A 23141-nucleotide genomic window follows, 5' to 3' on the forward strand; every position below is an offset into this window, starting at 1 on the left:
TCTATGCCGACGCGCTTGACCTGCTGATCAGATTTTCGACAATCGCCGACTGTGTTCGCCGCTTTCGTTGTGCTATAAGTGTAGCCTGTTTTGTGGGCACAGGTTCGCCCAATAAAAGCTAGTTTTGTATTCCACCGTACTGCTTCTTTCGTCACCGTCACTACCACGTGACAATATGTATGTACAGCCACATACCCTTGACTTGCAAGACGACAATGCCACCGACTGTGGAGGTGACTGCGCCGTAGAAACGAAAGATGGAATTGGGATATCCACTCTATACATATTCCCAGGCGTACCCAAGTGTGATATCGAGCTCATGACCACACGCACTTTGGATGGGTTAACCGTCATGACACTACCCTTGTAGTCGTCGTTGGAGACTTCAATTTCGAAACCACACAGGAAATGGTTCACGCATTTTGTGCTAGAAGAGTTTGGTTTCCATCACCACCACAATCCAAGCCACTCAACTACTCAACAACGGTTGTCTATAGATTTAACTTTGGCCAAGAATCTAAGGCTGTAACTGAATCATTCAGTGTATATCACAGTAATCACAACACTCTCGTCACTACCATTGCCAAATGATGAAAATGAATACTTGTGCCCTTGTCTAGCCCTGTGCGATATGCTGCAGCTTCGCTGCTTGTCCACTTTCAGAGATTGGAATGACACCTAATTTTTTTAACCACTCGGAGAGGCATACCACGCCTCTACATCTCGGTCGTTCAAGCAGAGCACGGTTCATTTCGATTAGAACCGCTAGTATCGTAATTAAGCGTCATTTGTAGCTGGTGCGGACAACGCAGACATGTTTTCGAGGCTTTCGTGTTATTTCGCTTATAGTCCTGTAGTGACTCACTGATATGTCAACATGAGTTAGAAACGAAGTTCGCTAAATGCATTTAAAATATCGTAAATTACTTATACCATTAATATAAATTCGGCATACGTGTGGCAAAGTTATCTGCACTCATAAAGAATATCGAATACCCAAAAATGAACTAAACGGAGAATGCCACGTCCTAGGTATAGACCGCATACCTCGCGGGCGTAGTATTGAAGCAAATAACACTCTGGGCGCCATGAAATGTGCATTACCTTGTTTTTGAATGACAAATGTGCCAGTTCAGTAATTCCCAATACCCTGAAAGGCGTCCATCTCTAGCATAAGAACGACTAGTCTCAGCAACCCTAGGTGCATGGTCGACAGCTTAGACGACACAGGATACTCAACGTCATTCCGTAGGGACGAAGACTCACTAGTCGTCCTTGTCTACGGAGCGGCGCTGCACACGCGAACGAGAAAATAAGCGCGCGCCCGCGGTTGCTTAGCTCACCTGCCGAATTGGCCAAAAGTATGTAAATGCCTTCTTCAGGTGGTATGCCATTGTCTTTGGCATAGTCGATGATGATGGTGATGAATGTGCCATGATTGAAGACGTGTGACACTTGGGAGAGGCAGACGAGCAGAAAGTAGGGCGAGCAGAGTAGCACCTTGAACATGGACACTGCATTGGCGAACTTGGAGATGCGGACCTTTGGCAGCGTTCCCTTAGCCAAAGGAAGGCTGCATGAACGATCGGCGAACGTGCGTTCCTGGGCACACCGGCTCGCATCCACACCATGGGGTCTTTGCGTGCCGAGCGGTTCCTTGAGGTTCTTGGCGGGTATTACGCAAGCGGCGCCACTCAGGTTGCACGTGAGTTTCACCTCGTCTGACCTGCGTCGTTCCGGGCCTTGGCGCTTGCTCGGAGGGAGTTGCTCGTTGTTGTTCCCGCTGTCTTTCGCGTCAAGAAGCTTCTCCTTCTCGACGGAGTTGCCTCCATGGCGGGCAGCGTTCCTGGCTTTGCTCGCGATGTCCGAAGTGCTTCCCGAGATGTCGGCCAAGGTGAAAGTGCTGCCAGTTATGTTGACCTCGCAGTCGTAGCGCGGGTTGTTGACGATCTCGGGCTCCTCTGGCGGCGGCGGATCGCGCAGACTGCCGCTCAGCAAGAACGCGGCAGGCAGCGCGTTCAGCGTGAAACCACTCGAGATGAGGAATGCTCCGCGCAAGCCGTACGTGCGCGCGCAGTACTGGAACAGGAGCGGGAACACCAGTGCCACCAGCGTGGGGCCCGACAGGTTGATGCCGGACGCCGTGGCCCGGTTCTTCTTGAACACGTTGTTCAGGATCACTGCCGTCAATGTGAAGACCAGGCCAGTCCCGAGACCTGCACGAACACCTTGCTTGATTGCCGTAGTAGCCAAGCTAGCCCGACAAAACTATCCGATCCTATCATGAGAATCGCTCTTCGCTACCATTTCAGGTGGCCAGACAGACAGACAGACAAAGAACTTTAATGACAAGGTCCTGAGAAGCTTTGCCCTCAGGTGGCCAGCGCATCGATAATGTGCTACTGCATGTAAATTGCTATTTTCTCAGCTAATGTTATGGACTTACACATTTAGTTTTTAATGTTCGTTCCCTTCCTTCCCCAAGTTTAAATTGTCTAAAACTGCTATTATTCTGCGAAAAGGAATATATGGTTTTCGAATATATGCTTCGTGGCAACTATATGCGCTTGATTAACGTATTTTGTGAAAGCTGATGCAGCGTTCCACAACAACTTTTGCTTTCTATATAGGTAATTTCATCGCAAAACCCTTATCACGCTAAGTATAATTGGGATCGGTTCCTCCGTTTTCTTTTTTTTACTGGCGCTCGGTAGTGTGGTTTAATGTTGACCGACAAATTACTGGAACTGAGCGCAACTCTGTTCTGCCTAGCCGAGTAATAAAGCACGACAAAAAACCAGTACACATATTACGGGCCCGTAGGTATCGGGAAAGCACACAGACCTCATAATTGATGTATCATACAACAAAATGATCTTTATGATTTTGGTAGCTTCCCTATATATGGCCTACATCATGTTTGGCCAACTGGGAATGTGCCAGAGATGGTCCCGTTTATATAACCCGTATTTTCGACGCAAAAAATATAGTCCCAATGAGAGTTATTTTTTTGTACGAAATCAAGAAATAAATCACGGCATAGAACATGTACATATAATGCCCGCTTTTAAGTATTCCTAAGCATGCATATTTATTAATACAATGTCGTATAATACAGGCTGAACGCTTTCACTGACTTCTCAAATTTTGCATAGTTGGACTGCGCCATTCTTCGGCCACTGAGTAGGCATGCGCCTATTTCTAGACTGACACACGGGGCATAGAACGGCTGCTATGTGTGTTTAGAAACAGATCTGCTGCGCTACTGTGTGGATGCATCGTCAATCACAATTATACGCTCGAGCAGCCGTGGTGGGGTATAGTGGATTGTGCGGTTGCGCTGCGAAGTGCTTGGCGAGGGATCACATCTCCGCCTCAGCGGCAGCATTATGCCCTGACCAAATTCATAAACGCCAGAGTACCAGGCATTGTGTGCACGCTTCTGAAACCCTTGTGGGCAAAATTAATCGGGAGTCCCCCACTACGGCGTGCCTCACGGTCATATCTTGTTGTGGCCCTTAAGCCCCAGAATGTAAACTAATTTTTAATTATTCGCTCGATACACCATATACATCGTCTTCGTCCACGGGACTTCGCAGCGTTGACGTCTCGTCCTGTGCATCCAAATCAGTTTGCATTTCATTATAGCTTGCGAGTGACGTACTGCGTAAACTTATACATCGCATGAAATTAATGTTCCGACCTGCGCAGAAATGTAGCACCACGTTTCTTCAGCTTAGTGCATACAACCAGTCATTACGTCGCCAGTGCTATCGTACTATCGTCGTCACCACATTGATTGCGTCAGCCCTACGGTAGCGCGCATCACTAAAACACATCCAGTAACGCTTAGCATAACCCCAGAGAACTCTGGATATCCAAACAGCTAGCTGAAAATGCTTCGCACAGTCGCACAGTGCGTGGAGTATATTTAATTTGTTGTTGTTTTTCTTTCTCTGCGCATTTCTTTCTCTGGATGAAAGGTACCCGTGCCTGAGTCACTTGTTGATATCAACTTTCTCCTCGCTCCTCATCCCTTCCCATTCAACGCAAACGGTATTTTCTAGGTAAATCTTTCTCAAAAGCTGTAGACAATCGTCTCCTAAGCCTTCCTCTTCCGAAATACTTCAGGAAATGTTGCGGTCTACGTTGTCATACGCTCCTGTATTGTCTAAAAAGGACACATATAACGGTCTGCTTTGTACTCTTGATGTTTCAATACACTGAGTAAGAACAAAAAATAATTATCCAAACGCCTACCTATTCTGAAGCCATTCTGAAGCTCTCCCAAAATGCCATTATTCTCTGCCTATGCTTGCAGCTTTAATTTGATTGCCTGCATTGCTAGCCTGTAAATTACCGATATAATGGTCAACGGTCTATACTAGTGAAATCTATCTTTCTCCCCCTTACCTTTATAAATTAAATTCATACTACTTTGTCGCCAACTGTCTGGTATTTGTATATATTAAATTTCTTTCCCCCTGTTTTCATCAGAGCTTCCCTACTTTTTGGTCCTAGTTCATTAATCAGCCTAACGGGAACCTCGTCTAGCCCTGTGGCTGTGGGCTTAGGAATTTTAATTAAAATTAAATTAAATTATGGGGTTTAACGTGCCACAACCACTTTCTGATTACGAGGCACGCCGTAGTGGATAGATGGATGGATACAACTTTCTTGTACGTCCAGCGAGGTTTAACGCGACCTGGGCTCAGGTCTCCCACGGGGGAACGTCAAGGCCCTGCCTCGACGCCGCCTCACGGGCTTGCTGGACTGCCCACATTTGGATTCCGAGGTCTAAGCTGCGCAGAGCGCCGGCCCACCTCGACGACAGGGTCTCCGGAGTAACTACCATCCCTCCTATAACTACATTGCACTCCCACAGCATGTGTTTGAGTGTTGCTGGTCCTTCCTGACACAATTTGCACGTGTCGTCCTGATGCTTATCTGGGAAGATACGTTTCAGACGGAATGGATTAGGGAAGGTGTTCGTCTGGAGTTGTCGCCAGGCGACGGCCTGCCTCCTGTTCAATTTGGGACTCGGCGGTGGGTATATCCTTCTGGCGTTCAAATATGCACTGGTTATGTCGTTGTATCTGGTGAGCCTGTCCCGTTCTGCTCGAGAAGCGTTCGCTATCGTGCGAGAGGCGTTGCCCTGTTCGGCGCGGCGGGTCATGTCTCGCGCCGTCCGGTGCGCCGTCTCGTTTAGGTTCGGGAGCGCGTCGCCTTCCGTGGTGACGTGCGCGGGGAACCATATGATCCCCGAGCTCGCGGTTTTGGATCTGCCCGCTTTGGCCAGAATGGACAGGGCTTCCTTGGAAATTCGACCTTTGGCGTAATTCTTTACTGCCGTTTGCGAGTCACTTAGTACGACTTCCCATTCCTGTTCTGTGAGGGCCAGCGCAATCGCTACTTCCTCTGCTATTTCCGAGTGTTTGGTGTATACACTGCATGTGGTTCTGATTTTTGACTCTGCGTCTTTGACTACGGCGGTGTATGATTGGCCGTTCGCATATTCGGCTGCGTCGACAAAGCGCGCGTTTCTCTCACTGCCGAATGAACGGAGCAGAGCCTCGGCTCTTGCCTTTCTTCTACCTCGGTTGTAGGACTCCGGAAATTTCGACCACCTGGGTTTCTTTAACGTGCACCTAAATATAAGTACACGGGTGTTTTCGCATTTCGTCCCTATCGAAATGTGGCGGCCGCGGCCGGGATGCGATCCCGCGACCTCGTGCTCAGCAGCCCAACACCATCGCTACTGAGCAACCACGGCGGGTGGGCTTAGCAATTTACTCTTTGACTTTCTTCCAGTTGAAATTTGTCAGCACCAGCCCCTTTTCCATCTGGTTCTCTTTCATGCTCATTTGTTCTTCAAACACCTCTTCATTTCCTTAGGAAGATGCGGCTGTTATATTTCGGATGTCACTTATGCCGCCCCTTATAGTTTGTTTCCACGTACCTCTAGGATATGTTGTATTGTTGTATTGTGTATTGTTGTGAGTGGCTGGATCGGTGGCGCCACCTGGTGTGCAATGGTCAACCAGACAGTGTTCATATTTCAAAGAATACCCGTCTTTTGGTGTCGCGCTGCTGAGCACCAGGTGGCGGAGTCAAAGCCAGTCGCAGTCGCGCGGCGGGAAAGTGCCCGTGCCCCGTGCGCGGGGGCAACACTGACGATCCCCTGATGCTGAAATTTATTCGGGAATCCCCTACTTCGGCATGCCTCATAATTAAATCGTGGTTTTGGCGCGTAAAATCCCAGAATTCAATTCAATATTTGAAAGAATGTAAGTTTGGCAATACTGGCATTCTAAGTTCGGCCCTTAAGCGCACAAAAGGCACAGCGTAGACAGACTGAGCTAATATCGCAGCAACCGGGCGTACTCCACTTTGCTGCTGGGTGAATTTTAGGTACCAGCGTAATCCTCAAAATGTTGCCTTTGTAAATCTTTCTTTTTTGAGAAAACCAACACTCACGGAAACACGAAAGGTCTCTTTATGACACCAGTTAGGTGAAGCGCCAGAAGATGTGGTGTCCGTTAAGGAGGCAATTACGCAAACGCCTCTGCGTCAGTAGCTCACGCGAAATAACCGAACACACGACATGTGCACTGTTTATCTGTTCCCTCATTATTTTAACGTGATAGCATTAAGGGCGTCGTGACGCAGACAATCCGGCGCCGGCGTCGACGGAGTTGTCCCTGAGCGAAAATTTCCGTATATATTTGGGCATATATAGATGGCACGCCTTGCTGTATGACAGTCATTATTTGTGGGTTATAATGCGACACCTTTCTATCACGAAAGTTGCTCATACCTTGTCTTACATTCTTTACAACCTTATTCACCGGTATATTGAGAATGACAGCCCACAAACAAGTGTTGTGATGCAAAACACCGACCGCACATGTCTTTTATGTTAAATCATCTGAGACTTAAATATTTAAAGTGCAAAACAATAACAGAAACCTGAAAATGCTGTAACATTATTGACACGGCTCTGCACTACCTTCGGGGTCGGCCACGCTAGAGGCCGCGTTTCTAGCAGAACGCTCGCTTTCGTGCCTAGCATTCGGCACCATTGTTTCCCAGTAAATATTGCGGTTACACAAGTTGCTGTTGCAGGTATGAGCAAGATCCAGTCAGGAATATTTGAGTGCCATCGCGTTCCACTCTTAAAGGAGAAACCTAAGCGTCACACAAGTTTTTTGTTTCGTTTCTGCGCTGTTTGCGATGTTATGCCATCGTACGAGGGACGTTCCGAAAGTAGGTTTCGTCATTTATTTTAAAACCGAAACTTTATTGTCAACAAAAAGAAAGAAACACACCGTGGTGTCATGAACTATGCACCTTGCCCTATTTTGCCGCATAGTCGCTACCGACATTGAGACATTTGTCATTGCGTGCAATCAGTTTGAAGAAACCCCTTTGGTAAAGCTCAGCGCCCTGCGATGCAAGGAATTGTCACACAGCCTGCTCCACCTCAGCATTGCTTTAGAAGTGACGAGCCGAGACGACGGCTTTCAATGCCGCGAACAGGTGCCCATTCGGATCGCAGCTCGCACTTCGATTGGCGACCACGTTATCAGCACACGTCTTTCTGCCATCGTGATTTGTACTCGAATAACCTTGTGCACGCCGGCCTGCAGCTACTCCCTCTTCTTCGGCGCTCTGCGCATGTGTCATTCCTCCTCCGCTCCATTCGGTTCCACCAGCACCGGGCGTGGATTCTTATGGCGATGGTTTGTTTTGCCTGGTGGACCATCTTCTCTTTAAAAAAATGAAGGAACTTACTTTCTGAACGTCCCTCGTACCAGCAAACCTGGCTGGCAACCATATTTCAGTACATATAGGAAGTTATGGCCTATCTTTAACCTAGTGTTAGGACACTCAGTAGAAGAATTTCGGCGCGCTTGCTAATTACACTATGCAGGGTGTCCCAGTTAAACTGGACCAAGATTTTTGAAAAACCCAAGAGCTCTAGAAAAATCGTACCGACTGTTTAGTAGCGGCAGTCGTATGTACCTACAGCCAGTATATTTTTCATCCCGAAGTATTGATTGGTTAATTGCTTTAAATTAGGGAACTTCTTAAGTATCGCTTGAATCGCAAGCATATTGTTACGTGAAGCTGAAGCCGAATACTATTTACAATTTATTTACAGGGAAGCTCACGGAGGCCAAAATGGCGACGCTATATCAAGCCGGCACACACGTCGTCTTCGTCCTCCTCAGTGCAGCCACACTGTGGCGGCTGTTCCGTAGCATCACCCCCGGCTGTAGAAGCACCGTCCCGGTGCTTAATCTACACATCCGCGGTGAAAGCTGTGTGGTATGGTTTTAGAATTGCCACGTGAACGATGTGACTTGCAGCTGATGATGACGCTGAGAGACAGGCGGGGATGATTTCATACGAGACATCGGTCACTTGTCGTACCACACGGCAAGGGCCAGTGTAGCGCGACAGCAGCTTTTCGGAAAGGCCCACACGTCGAACGGGTGACCAGAGAAGCACCAGAGAACCCGGAGAAAAGTGCACGTCACGATGGTGGCGATCATATAGGCATCTCTGATGCTCCTGTGAGGCCTCGAGACGGGTGCGGGCGAGCTGGCGCGCGTGGTCGGCGTGTGCGATCGCGTCGCAGGCGTATTCAGTGGCGGAACGTGTGGCCGAGGGCAGCAAAGTGTCGAAGGGAACGCCGTTTCTCGGCCATATAGGAGATAGAACGGTGAATAGCCGGCGGTGTCCTGACGCGATGAATTATACGCGAACGTCACATATGGTAAGTGAAGATCCCAGTCGTGGTGGTCGGTCGCAACGTACTTCGAAAGCATGTCGGTGATGGTCCGGTTGAGGCGCTCCGTGAGGCCGTTGGTCTGTGGGTGGTAGGACGTGCTGTACTTGTGCTTTGTCGAGCAGAAGCGGAGGATGTCCTCAACGACTGCCGACAGAAAGCTGCGGCCACGGTCAGTGAGTAATTGGCGCGGAGCACCGTTCACTAAAATGATGTCATAGAGCAGAAAGTCAGCAACGTCAGTAGCGCAGCTTGTCGGGAGGGCTCTGGTGATTGCGTACCGCGTAGCATAATCGGTAGCGACGGCGACCCATTTATTTACGGAGCCCGAGAGAGGAATTGGTCCAAGAAGGTCTAGACCAACACGGAAAAAGGGTTCGGGTGGGATGTCGATCGGCTGGAGACATCCAGCTGGAGGTGTGGAGGGCTTCTTCCTTCGCTGACAGGGCTCACAAGCGGCAACGTAGCGCCGCACGGAGCGGGCAGGACCCGGCCAAAAGAATCGACGGCGTACACGGTCGTATGTGCGCGAGACGCCCAAGTGTCCAGCCAAGGGAGCATCGTGAAGTTGCTGGAGGACAGTCGAACGCAGGTGCGATGGAATGACGAGCAGAAGGTCAAGGTCGTGTGGATCAATATTGCGGCGGTATAATGCCCTCTCCTTAAGGAGAAACATCCGGAGAGAAGCGTCGCCAGGAGTTGACTCCAGACGGTCGATGAGGGCTCGTGATGAAGGATCGCGCCGTTGCTCGTTGCCGATTTGAAGCAACTGGGACACAGAGAAAACGCAAGCGATGGCGTCCGCATCAGCCGGTTCGTCGACGCGGTAGCGGGACAAACAATCGGCATCCTGGTGCAAGCGTCCCGTCTTATATACCACGGAGAAGGTATATTCTTGCAGGCGTAACGCCCAGCGAGCGAGTCGTCCCGTGGGGTCCTTAAGCGAGGAGTCGTCACAAGATGATGTAGCAGCTGTGTTGGGAAGTCGCGTGATGTGCTGGGATACCCGGCGGCTTTTAGCATGCTCGAGATGGCGGCACTCCTTGAGGATGGTATCGATACTGGTGACGTTTGTAAACACCAGTAAATTGAAGGCGTCGTCAGCAATGCCTTTGAGGACGTGATTAACCTTATCGTCCTCAGTCATGTTCGGGTCAGCCTTGGCACAAAGGGCCAAGACGTCGAGAATGTACGACACGTAGGACTCGGTCGATGTCTGTACACCTGTGGCAAGGACCTTCTTGGCATTGACTTGTCGACCAAACGGATTGCCAAAAAGGTCGCGTAACTTGTCTTTGAAGAGATCCCCGCTAGAGATCTCCTCTTCGTGAGTCTGGAACCACGCCAATGGAGCTCCGTCGAGGTAGAAAAGTACGTTGGCAAGCACAATAGTCGCATCCCACCTGTGACTGGTGCTGACACGTTCGTATAAGCGGAGCCAGTCGTCAACATCCGGACTGCCGACTCCGTTGAAAACACCAGGATCCCGAGGTGGGGAAACGGCGATATAGGTCGGGGCTGCAGGCGGAGACGCTTGCGTAGATGAAGTGCCGCCAGCAGGAGCCGACCGCCGCGAAGCTCCATGACGGGTACTCCATGACGGAAAGCTCCATGACGGAAATTAATGTTACGTGAAGCTGAAGGCGAATACTATTTACAATTTATATACAGGGAAGCTCACGGAGGCCAAAATGGTGACGCTATATCAAGCCGACCCACACGTCGTCTTCGTCCTCCTCAGTGCAGCTACACTGTGGCGGCTGTTCCGTAGCAATATTAATTACAATGTTGTAGGGCACCTACAAAAAATACGATTTCTCTAGCCCTTTCGGCCCTGGTGTCCTCAAATGAGGACAAGACATTAAAGCCGTGGGTTGCACGATAAACTGCAAAACGAAACAAAAACAGAAACCCAAATAACTCAGCAGGCATCTCCATCGCCATGGACATCACTTCTCGTGTGCTCGTGTTTGCCAGAGCACCGGCAAGAAACAACAAAGATGAAGGCCGACAACGTCGAAGCTGGACCAAGTAAGTGCGTTTTCGTTTTTTTTTTTACTTGTTAGGCGCTGTTAGTGGCTAGTTGAGAATTTAGGAGAATGTTTTTACCTCCCTATAGAATATATAATTATTTAAAACATCCCGTACGTATTCGTAGTTGAGTCACCGCATGCGTAATAATGTGTGTACTCATTTGAGTACACGAGGGCTGAGTGGGTGCCGCATCTCGCATGTTGGGCTAGGGTGGTGCCTTGAAGTAAAGCGACTTCTGTTTATTTTTCAGGCGCCGGAATGAAACCTCACTACTTCTACTCAGCGACTAGGGCCTGCAGGTCTGGATTTGCGCCGCTCGATGACGCAGATGAAATGTTCGCCCAACTTGATAATGGAAATTTATCAGACGTTTGGGAGAACGAAGAATATGACGAAGACGACGACTTCATTCCTGAAGAAACAGGAAGCGATGACTACGTCCTCGATTCGTCGGAAACTTCTGGATAATTAGATGAAGAGCAACCGTGTAATGAAATGCCATGGCCCAGAAGAGCCTTTGACAAACCATCTGCTGATTTTAGTGGAGTTTTTGACGAAAATGAGCATTGTCTTGACGAGCTGCCAATTCGGTACGAATATTTCTCGCGCTACGTGGCAAAGAACGTGTTTGTTGAGCTGGCTAACAAAACAAACTTGTATTTTGTGTTCAAAGAAGGAAAACCGGTCCAAAGGAATGAAGAAGAAATATGGAAACTTATTTCTCTACACTTGCTAATGGGAGTCGGTAAATACCCCCGTCTGCGCTTATACTGGAAGCCATCACTGAAAATGGCATATTGCCAGTAGCTCAAGTATTGGGAAATAGAAATACCAAACGAAGGAAGGAAGGAAGGAAATCAACTTTATTCAGGTCCTGCAGGCCACGAGAGCTTTGGGCTCTCCTGGAGTGGGCGTCTCCCACGACGGAACCGGGCAGTTGAGTTTCCTGGCGGCGTCGTGGACCTGCTGGACGGCCCAGAGTTGGGGAGCGAGTTCTTCGCTCCGGATATCTTCTTCAAACTTGCGCTTGTCCTGTTCGTAGTTTACGTGAGCTTGCGAGCACGGCCAGAGTAAATGATAAACGTTAAGGGATGTATTGCAATTGGTGGAATAAGACTTGTCGTAGAGCTCAGGCATGTAATGGTGTAATCTGTTTTGAGTGGGGTATGTGTCTGTTTGTAGCATTCTGAGTGTAACCGCTTGAGCTCGAGTGAGCGTGCAGTGTGGCGTGCTATATTGTCTGCGTTGTAGGTAGTAGTGTTTAGTGATTTCATTGTATGTAGTGGGCGCGTCCTTATTCTCCGAGTGGTCGGGTGAAGCCGCGCGGTCTGTAAGCGCGCGCGCAGCCTCGTGTGCCGCCTCGTTAAGATTGGGGACGTCGCCGAGCTTTGGTCCTAAGTGTGCCGGGAACCAGTATATGAAGTGTTTCTTAATCTCTTTCTTTGAAACAATTTTGAGAGCCTGTGCGCAGACCGTGCCCTTTTGGAAAGCTCTGATAGCGGCTATGGAGTGGCTGTAGATATGGGAAAGATTGCCGTCGGTGAGCGGAACAGCGATCACAACCTCTTTGGCCTGTTCAGGCTTCCTTGCAATTACCGTGGCTGCATATCTTGTGGATCCGCGGCCGTCCACAACCGCCACTGCGAAAGCTTTGTTTCCCGTGTATGCCGCCGCGTCCACAAAAGCTGAGCGTTCACGGTTCGCCAAGGCTTGGTTAAGAAGGAATTGTCCTCTCGCTTGTCATCTGCCCCTGTTGTTTTCGGGGTGTACGTTTCTGCGTAAAGGGCGGACCGTGATCCTGGCGCGTATGTCCCGTGGGAGGTCCGCAAAGTCTTTTCCTATGTGTCCTTGTGCAAAGCCTAGCTTCTCTAGGATCGTGCGCCCCGGAGGCGTCGTCGAAAGCCTAGCAAGCTGGGCGCACTGCTGGGCTTCGGCAATTTCTTCCAGGGTGTTGTGCATGCCCAGGTGCCCCAGCTTTTCGTTGCTGGTGCTGGTTGGAATGCCGAGGGCTTGCTTGGTGACCTTTCTGATCTGGGCATTCAGTCTGTCTCTTTCGGATCGTGTCCAATTGAGCATTGCCAAACAACGGAAAATTGACGTCAGCAAGGAAGAAGTGCCAGCAGCTCATCTGGCTCCACGCGCACACATCGCGTGAACTCAGCAGTTGTTTGTCTTCATTGACGGGTCGGCTTCTTTGGCTTCTAAAACATCCCAGAATATGCAGGCGATACTGCAGCCTCAAGATTAGCAACTTTTACTGCATCGAAGTATATTTGTAACATGGAAAATAAACTGTTACACAAGATCCACTTTTGTCTCTTCTACACCCACTGGGCCCTCATGTCCTCATTTGAGGACATGATCCCAGACATTACATGAGACTAAACACAAACATTTTTTTCGTAAATTTCGGTTTCTTATGCGGCAAAGAACCGAAATACCATGGTAGAAAAAATATCAGTGTGATAAAAATTCAGGGCTGAAAGGGCTAGAGCTCTGGGGTATTTTTTAAATCTTGGTCCAAGTTAACTGGGACACCCTGTATATAGCTGCCTTCGCTGCAAGCGCTTTCACTGAGCTTTTTGTGTTTAGAGAAAGAATAGAAGCAAGGTTATTTGCCCGAACTGCCACCGCTGCAATCGAACGCCCACCTTGGCTGATGCTGTAGTAGAAGTTAATCTGCACCATGCTGGTGGCCGTGTAGCAGAGCACCAAACCCGTGGCCGAGGTGAGCGTCGCCAAGACCACCAGGATGCGGTCATTCAGGTAGTGTGTCAGTAACCCCACCGAGAGACCTGCAGTGAACGTAAATCATATCAACACCGCTCCTCGTAGGAACTATCGGCGTGGTGTGGGTTTGCTGACTGAAGGAGTAATTGCCATATGTCGATGCAAGCAAACAGGCAAATACGAAGAACAATACACTGATGGGCAGTGCTTAAGGCAAATCATAGCCCAAGAAAAGCTCAGGACTCGGAGAGTGAAAGGAAGCAGACACTGCCATCAAGCAACTGAGTACGAACGACGCGCACCGTCGGAAACTCCAGTGCCGCTAGAAATTGGGCACGCTTCATTAAACTAGCCACATTAAAAAAGGTTTCAGAGACTCAAATTACCAGCAACGTTTCCTTATGACGAGAGTGCGGTATAAAGAGGATCTATAAACGTTGTTGCGACGGGCGGTGATGTGATACTGATCGTTTGATCATATTTACTTGGTGCTTAGAGAACATGTGCTCCTTTTTTGTGTGAATTAAGGATCACTAAGCCCTGGGGCCTGTGCAACGCTATTAGCTGGCTGTAGGTTTCTTGCGGTGCGCCGTTGTTGATTATCGTAGTGCGTTCCATTCGCGCTTTCTTTGTTCCCGGCTCATGAGAAGCTGTTGTACTCTCGCCGCTCCCGCATCGGGTCACAGTGCACGGAAGAATATGTTGATAGTTGTGCTATCGCGTGCTGTAGTTCACGGCAATTCAACACTACGCTGGACGGACTGTTGCTGCAGTCGATGCGGCGTGAACGGACACGAAGGAGCGCTCGCCTCGGAAGGCAAGTCCGGCGCCTGGCGCATTCTTATGGTTCATGTAGTGTACCTTGTAATGCGCAGCAGAAGATGATTAGTACAGCTACAAAAACAATAACAGTGATTCCCTAATGTTCGTTCGATATCGTAGTGCACATTTAGCAAAAAGTTTCACGAAAATTACCCCGAGATTGATGTTGCTAAGAGCTTCATCTATTGTTAATTTCCTATTTGTTATGAAGTATGCTAGCGCCGGGGCATCGCTTGGTCTGAACGGGCACAAAAATTCAAGCAAGGAATGTCACTGCTTCTGTACGTAATTTCTCAGCAAGAAATCGTATAGACAATTCTAGAAGTACATTAATGTGTTGTGCAAATGTTTTCACAGCTAACGTCAACGTGCGACGGCATCCAAATGATCCGACTCGTGAGAAGATTTTAGCTTGTATGCAAACTTTGATGCTTATAGATTGTCGCCAAGGCAACCTGTACTTCTTGTGTTTAGTGTTCTGTTTGTTTTCTTGCCTTTGACACGTTGAATAACCGTCTGTGACATAAGAATTAAATATTTAATTTGTCTAAGCGGATGCAGCTTCATGTAGCTGGCTGTACGAGAGCTTTCCACAATTTGACGCGATGTTGTTAAATCACAAGTTTGCAGTTTCAGCAGTGATTACAATAAGCTGAACATTTATTGTTTAGGGATGTCACAATTTCCTGAGACGGAGGCATCTCTGCACCACATAGGAGTCTGCGGCACTATGCAGCCTGAACAGCACGACAAAGCACCTGATCTGCCTGCTTTGACAAGGTACGTAGAAAACGGTCACAGCCATTCATGTGTTCTAGGTTCTGTTCGTGTATTTGGTACCTGCCAAGTTTCCTGTGTCTCTCATGCAATTTATAAATTCTTGCTATTCTACAATTTTACTAACGTTCCATTAAGTAATGAGAATGAAGTTCTATTAGTGAAGATGTTCTAAACCTGTTGAGAAATGGGGTGGCATCATCATCATCATCATCATCATCATCATCATCAGCCTAGTTACGCCCACTGCAGGGCAAAGGCCTCTCCCATACTTCTCCAACTACCCCGGTCATGTACTAATTGTGGCCATGTTGTCCCTGCAAACGTCTTAATGTCATCCGCCAACCTAACTTTCTGCCGCCCCCTACTACGCTTCCCTTCCCTTGGAATCCAGTCCGTAACCCTTACTGACCATCGGTTATCTTCCCTCCTCATTACATGTCCGGCCCATGCCCATTTCTTTTTCTTGATTTCAACTAAGATGTCATTTACCCGCGTTTGTTCCCTCACCCAATCTGCTCTTTTCTTATCCCTTAACGTTACACCTATCATTCTTCTTTCCATAGCTCGTTGCGTCGTCCTCAATTTCAGCAGAACCCTTTTCGTAAGCCTCCAGGTTTCTGCCCCGTAGGTGAGTACTGGTAAGACACAACTGTTATACACTTTCCTCTTGAGGGATAGTGGCAACCTGCTGTTCGTGATTTGAGAATGCCTGCCAAACGCACCCCAGCCCATTCTTATTCTTCTGGTTATTTCAGTCTCGTGATCCGGATTTGTGGTCACTACCTGCCCTAAGTAGATGCATTCCCTTACCACTTCCAATGCCTCACTACCTATCGTAAACTGCTGTTCTCTTCCGAGACTGTTAAACATTAATTTAGTTTTCTGTAGATTAACTTTCAGACCCACCCTTCTGCTTTGCCGCTCCAGGTCAGTCAGCATCCATTGCAATTGGTCTCCCGAGTTACTAAGCAAGGCAATATCATCAGCGAATCGCAAGTTGCTAAGGTATTCTCCATCAACTTTTATCCCCAATTCTTCCCACTCCAGGTCTCTGAATACCTCCTGTAAACACGCTGTGAATAGCATTGGAGATATCGTATCTCCCTGTCTGACGCCTTTCTTTATTAGGATTTTGTTGCTTTCTTTGTGGAGGATTACGGTGGCTGTGGAGCCGCTATAGATAGCTTCCAGTATCTTTACATATGGCTCATCTACACCCTGATTCCGTAGTGCCTTCATGACTGCTGAGGTTTCGACTGAATCAAATGCTTTTTCGTAATCAATGAAGGCTATATATAGGGTTGGTTATATTCCGCACATTTCTCTATCACCTGATTGATAGTGTGAATATGGTCTACTGTTGAGTAGCCTTTACGGAATCCTGCCTGGTCCTTTGGTTGACAGAAATCTAAGGTATTCCTGATTCTATTCGCAATTACCTTAGTAAATACTTTGTAGGCAACGGACAGTAAGCTGATCGGTCTATAATTTTTCAAGTCTTTGGCGTCCCCTTTCTTATGGATTAGGATTATGTTAGCGTTCTTCCAAGATTCCGGTATGTTCGAGGTCATGAGGCATTGTGTATACAGGGCAGCCAATCTTTCTAGGACAGTGTTCCCACCATCCTTCAACAAATCTGCTGTTGCCTGATCCTCCCCAGCTGCCTTCCCTTTTTGCATAGCTCCCAAGGCGTTCTTTACCTCTTCCGGTGTTACTTGTGGGATTTCAAGTTCCTATAGCCGATTCTCCCTCACCTTATCGTCGTGGGTGTTACTGGTACTGTATAAATCTCTATTAAACTCTTCAGCCACTTGAACTATCTCATCCATATTAGTAACGATATTGCCGGCTTTTCTCTTAACGCACACATCTGATTCTTGCCTATTCCTAGTTTCTTCTTCACTGCTTTTAGGCTTCCTCCGTTCCTGAGAGCCTGTTCAATTCTATCCATATTATAGTTTCTTATGTCCGCTGTCTTACGCTTGTTGGTTAACTTAGAAAGCTCTGCCAGTTCTATTCTAGCTGTAGGGTTAGAGGCTTTCATACATTGGCGTTTCTTGATCAGATCTTTCGTCTCCTGCGATAGCTTACTGGTTTCCTGTTTAACGGCGTTACCACCGACTTCTATTGCGCACTCCTTAATGATGCCCATAAGATTGTCGTTCATTGCTTCAACACTATGGTCCTCTTCCTGGGTTAAAGCCGAATACCTGTTCTGTAGCTCGATCTGCAATTCCTCTATTTTCCCTCTTACCGCTAACTCATTGATCCACTTCTTATGTAACAGTTGCTTCCGTTCCCTCCTCAGGTCTAGGCTAATTCGAGTTCTTACCATCCTATGGTCACTGCAGCGCACCTTGCCGAGCACGCCCACATCTTGTATGAAGCCAGGGTTAGCGCACAGTATGAAATCTATTTTATTTCTAGTCCCGCCATTTGGGCTCTTCCACGTCCACTGTCGTCTAAGCCGCTTGCGGAAGAAGGTATTCATTATCCGCATATTATTCTGTTCTGCAAATTCTACTAATAACTCTCCCCTGCTATTCCTAGAGCCTATGCCATATTCCCCCACTGACTTGTCTCCAGCCTGCTTCTTACTTACCTTGGCATTGAAGTCGCCCATCAGTATAGTGTATATTGTTTTTACTGTACCCATCGCCGATTCCACGTCTTCATAAAAGCTTTCGACTTCCTGGTCATCATGACTGGATGTAGGGGCGTACACCTGTATTACCTTTAATTTGTACCTCTTATTAAGTTTCACAACAAGACCTGCCACCCTCTTGTTAATGCTATATAATTCCTGTATGTTACCAGCTATATCCTTATTAATCAGGAATCCGACTCCTAGTTCTCGTCTCTCTGCTAAGCCCCGGTAGCACAGGACGTGCCGGCTTTTTAGCACTGTATATGCTTCTTTTGGCCTCCTAACTTCACTGAGCCCTATTATATCCCATTTACTGCCCTCTAATTCCTCCAATAGCACTGCTAGACTCACCTCACTAGATAACGTTCTAGCGTTAAACGTTGCCAGGTTCATATTCCAATGGCGGCCTGGTCGGAGTGGGGTGGCATAGGATGGCATAGGGGTGGTATAGGATTGCGAAAATGCAGGTAAAAAAATAGTCATGGCGCTTACGCTGCTTTCTTAATTGCTAGCAATGAAAAATCCATAACAAAAATACCAGAGGGGCACTTGCTTTAGGTAAGTTTATTAAGATACGTTCCAGAAGAAGGCTAAATTTGCAGCAACAAAAGCACTGACAAAAATTCACTGATCTAAACACACCTTAGTTTGTGCTTTTCCAAGTGTGCTGCTTGTGTACAGCGCGTCAAGGTAAATAGTGGTTAATAATGTATGCATAGGAAAATGTGGATGCTGAGAGAAAGCTTTAAGAAAGTGCGTGCTGTCGTTCCAACACAGGATTTCTGTCTAGAATTTTTGTAAAATATGAAGTGCACAGGCTGGCAAACAATGTTCAACACTTATGCTTTAGATTTTAATGTAGCCAGTTCATTATGTGTCCCTAGTATAGCTTAGCGTGAAGCTTGAAGGTGATCTCTGATGTCACATCAGTTTCAGGATGTAATAACGTGGTATCACAAACTGCTTGTTACGCATGTCCGTCAACCTGGTGCAGTGGTCACAGGTGAGGGTATAACCGAAAGCTGCGCATTCTTTGCCCTTCTGCAGATGATGTGAGTTTGAACTATGCTATAGTGGCACGACCTCCTTCACCTTCTCTTCCTCAGTATTCTGTCAACTTGCAATAATATGCACAACTTCTAGAGGCTTGATTATGGTGTTGTCCTGAACTTGGCTGATGTGAATTTCAGTAGTTTGGGGTACCCTCAAAGCCATGCTGTACTTTGCATGCATTTTAAAATGGTCAATTTGAAATATGTGATTGGCTGTGGCATTCTCAGAGAAACAACGCCTCTTGTGAATAATGCATATATGCAATATTACCATTTTCTAATACTCTTTCAAGGAGCAGCCTATAGGCTGCTCCCCGAAGAAGTGACCACCTTTGCTTACACTATGTGGCAGTCTGGTCCAGTTTACCTAACCTGCCTGCCACCTATGCACGAGGAGGAGCAGATAAGCGAAAAAAGGGACCTTCGATTTATGTTTTTGCACAGATGGCTCATACATTGCAGTTTTCTTATCTTGCAGGCTTTGTTAACTCAAAGCTTTCTATGGACGAATATCAGCATGTCATTCCTATTTATACCCAATAAGAATTACTTTGTTCACAGTGTCACTTTTTATATTATACTCTTGTGAGACTAAGCTCACTTGTTTTAATGCAGGTGTGGCTGGGCCTGCAGAAAGAGTGTAAGCAGACTACTGTGTTGCTGATCAGTGCTGATCTCTACGTCTGAGTTGGCCCCACAACATCCAGGCACCACTGTGCTTTGCTTCATTGACAAGGTAATATGACATAGACACCTTGCACCTCAGTATCAGTTTTGAGAAATACGCTAAGACACAAGGGTTGGCCTTGGTGATAAATACACTCGTGTTCTTTTTTTTTTTTTAAGCGTTCTTCTTGCAGTGTTCCTCATGTACATGTTTTCAGAGTATGCTTAAATGCAAACTGCCATGGAACTTGTTTGTGCCTTAAAGTAGCACTCTTTCACCAAGAAAACAGCCTTATTTAACGCACAATTCATAAGAAAGGTGAGGAGGTGACACGACATAACACTCTAACAACAATCCAATTTTACTGCTTGCACAGCAATATAAAGTGAGAGGTGAAAGGGCAAGAACAGATAAATCGACAATGCATGTTGCTCACACAACTGCGAAAAGGACACATGGCATGGCTACTATGACACTTGTTTTACAATGATAAATAAGCAGTCTTGCTATATGATAATCCACTGGAGGGGGAGCCAACTCGCAGATCCTCTGTCACACATATAAGGAAAGGCTCACAAATCTTACCAGCCCTATGCTCGTAACACATTGCCACATTTGCACAGTTTTCAAACAAAATAATGCAAGTGAACTTTGCACTACCAAGTGACCACCAAATGACCTGAGCATTCAGTTAACAAGGTTGCAAATCCAGTCATTTACACATTGACCTGTTTTGCCGACGTGGTGTCTACTGCACGACAGTGGTATTTAATATCCATCAACACCCCTGTGCTCTACGTACCCTTTCTTGCATGCTTTTTTTTCACAGGTGGTGGAAGATTACTTGATTCCGGAACAATTTGGTTTGTTCTACACATGATAGTGAACTTGCCAGTCTTATATTCAACATGGAATTGGGTAGGAAGATGTGGTATTTTTTATGGTGCCCTGGTGCATTCAGCTTGTGCAGATGCTTCAAGCTTGTATTGACAAAAATTGGGATGAAGCCATAGGAGGAGAGTTGTAAAAGTGTAACGAAAGCCTCCTGATAGATATGCTGAGTTGTGCTGATGTGGACACTTATTGGTTATCCCTACTGGGTAAGGCTGTTAGGGTTATGGATGCTTTGACACTGTAGGGCCTACAAGATGGCTAGCATTACGGAACACATTAAAACGACTGTAGGGATGCATGTCGTGTTATGGTATCATAATTGGCCCACCAAGTGACCACCTTTGCTTACACTATGTGGCAATCTGGTCCAGTTTACTTAACCTGACTGCCATCTATGCATGAGGAGGAGAAGGGACTGAAAAATGAAGGGACCTTCGATCAATGTTCTTGTACAGATGGCCCATACATTGCATTTTTCTTATCTTGCAGGCTTTGTTACTTAAAGCTTTCTACGGGCGAATATCAGCATTTCATTCCTATTTATACTTAATAAGTATTGCTTTGTTCACAGTGTCACTTTTTATATTTACCGTATTTACTCACATAATGATCGCAGCCCTGAATTTTGTCCTCCAAATTCCTGTGTAATGATCACAGCCCGAACTTGCCGCAGCGATATATCATGTGCCAAGTGTAGCTATTAATGATCGCGCTTACCATCTGTCGAATGCTACGCGAACAACTCTTGAAGATAAACAAAGCGGTCTGCACGTACCAAACATTCTTAAGCAGATGCCCTATTTCATTCCTTTTATCAGTTTCCGCACTTCCATGACAAAAAAGCTACAACCAAAATTGCCTTTATTATGTGTAGGCTTTGTAATGGTTGTGGTCAACAACAACGAAAAAGGCGCCTTTTGATTCTTCTCATCTGCACTCGTGGGCACGCAACAAATCACGAGCGGCAACGATAGCAGTCATGTTTACACTGATACGTTAGAAGTGTACCCTATCCATACCCCGACACTTGTGACACAGCTAAGATATTCGCCCACCCTTAGTGGAAGCGTGCTGTATTAGGATAGCAGTGAAGACAAATGCCGCAGTTTCCACAGCATGCCCGCCGTGTCTTTCTATGTCACTGGCAGCTAAGCGTGCCCATCTGTTTCTGCCCCCTCATAGTGGACATGGCTACGTTATTGCCACAAACTTACCGATATTAACGATATTATTCATTACTGATATGGAAGAAACTGTTTCAATGAACGTAATGTACTCGCGAGAAGAAAAAAATCGCGTTCGGCGCATTTGGTGTGTTCAGCTTGCTACGCCGGCCGCCATTTTTGTTTTGGTGTCCCGCGCTACGTACAGTGGCAGCAACCTATTTGTTGACCTGTCGCCATCCCGCAGCAAACGCGGGATGAAAAAAAATTCTTTTTGCGGGAAATTTACCCGGCGTAATGATCACGCGCCTGAATTCGCGACCATTTTTTTTTTACAAGAAAGTGCGATCATTATGCGAGTAAATACAGTACTCTTGTGACACCAAGCTCACTTGTTTTAATGCAGGTGTGGCTGGGCCTGCAGAAAAGCTGTAAGCACACTGCAGTGTTGCTGATCAGTGCTGATCTCCACGTCCGAGTTGATCCCACAGCATCCAGGCACCACTGTGCTTTCACAAGATAATATGATACGGGCACCTTGCACCTGAGTATCAGTTTTAAGTTTGACTTTTGATAAATATTTAAGAAGACACAAGGGTTGTCCTTGGTGATAAATACAATCGTGTTCTTTTTTTAAAGTGCTCTTTCTGCAGTGTTCCTCATGTACATGTTTTCAGAGGATGTTTACACTCCTTAAATGCAAACTGCCATGGAGCTTGTTTAGGCCTCAAACTAGAACACTTTCACCAAGAAAAAAGCCTCATTTAACGCACAATTGATAAGGAAGGTAAGGAGGTGACAGCCAGTGTCTAACAACTATCCAGTTTGGCTGCTTGCCCAGCAATATCAAGTGAGCAGTGAAAGGGCAAGAACAGAGAAATCGGCAATGCATGTTGCTCGCACAACTGCGAATGCGACACATGGCATGGCTACTATGAATGCTGATATGACGATAAAAAATATTGTAGATCTTACATTAGCCGGTAAGCTAATTGAAATTTTACACCAGCAAACAACCGGTTTGGTAGCTGTAGTTGTTGCACTACTTCAGGAGTAAGATATTATTTTTAATGAAAATTGAGTAGTGCTGCGGTTAGCGAAGCTATTTCTGCCTGTACAATAAATTAGGCATTTTTAAAGAGGCGGCGTATAACAGTTGTGTTGCTGTGCCACATAATTAGTAAAGTGAGGGGAGGTTTAAGTAAGAGAAGGAGGAAGAATAACCTTGTCGAACAAACAGATCCTTGTCTGAGCTGTCGTCACTGTGATGCAACGGCTCCCAGATAACTAGGGGGGGGGGGGGGGGCTAAAATTAGCCTTAAAAAGCTGATGCAATAATACGAAAAGCCATTGTAGAAAGTGTGGTTGCACCTTTGTTTGACCAGTGCAGTATCGGGGGCAAGGCGAGACAGCAGCTGAAATGTGATGTAATAGAAGCTGTTCATATTCAGTGCATGCTCTAGCATGCTAACAAAAACTACCATTTAGTTTCTATAGTGGTATTAAAGCTGCATTAATCTTTCCTGCAAACAATTCCGCACTGGCATCTATGCAATGT

The 23141-nt window shown here is 46.9% G+C and overlaps 1 protein-coding gene and 1 long non-coding RNA gene across 2 annotated transcripts in view; one reads left to right on the top strand and one right to left on the bottom strand.

Moving 5' to 3' along the window:
• The window catches only part of LOC126520633 (monocarboxylate transporter 9-like), a 168167-nt gene that overhangs the window by 46609 nt on the left and 98417 nt on the right, over positions 1-23141 (bottom strand). The window contains exons 3-4 of the mRNA XM_050169430.3: positions 13480-13623; positions 1344-2216 (exon numbers count right to left, since the gene is read on the bottom strand). Of these exons, the coding sequence (XP_050025387.1) occupies positions 1344-2216; positions 13480-13623 (1017 nt within the window). The remainder of the gene's footprint in view (positions 1-1343; positions 2217-13479; positions 13624-23141) is intronic.
• Positions 14871-22093, top strand: LOC126520644 (uncharacterized). Its single transcript, XR_007597088.3, has 3 exons — positions 14871-15160; positions 19475-19595; positions 21990-22093. It is a non-coding gene; the product is annotated as an uncharacterized lncRNA (long non-coding RNA).

This window comes from Dermacentor andersoni, chromosome 3, assembly GCF_023375885.2.
Source record: "Dermacentor andersoni chromosome 3, qqDerAnde1_hic_scaffold, whole genome shotgun sequence".
Lineage (NCBI taxonomy): Eukaryota > Metazoa > Arthropoda > Arachnida > Ixodida > Ixodidae > Dermacentor > Dermacentor andersoni.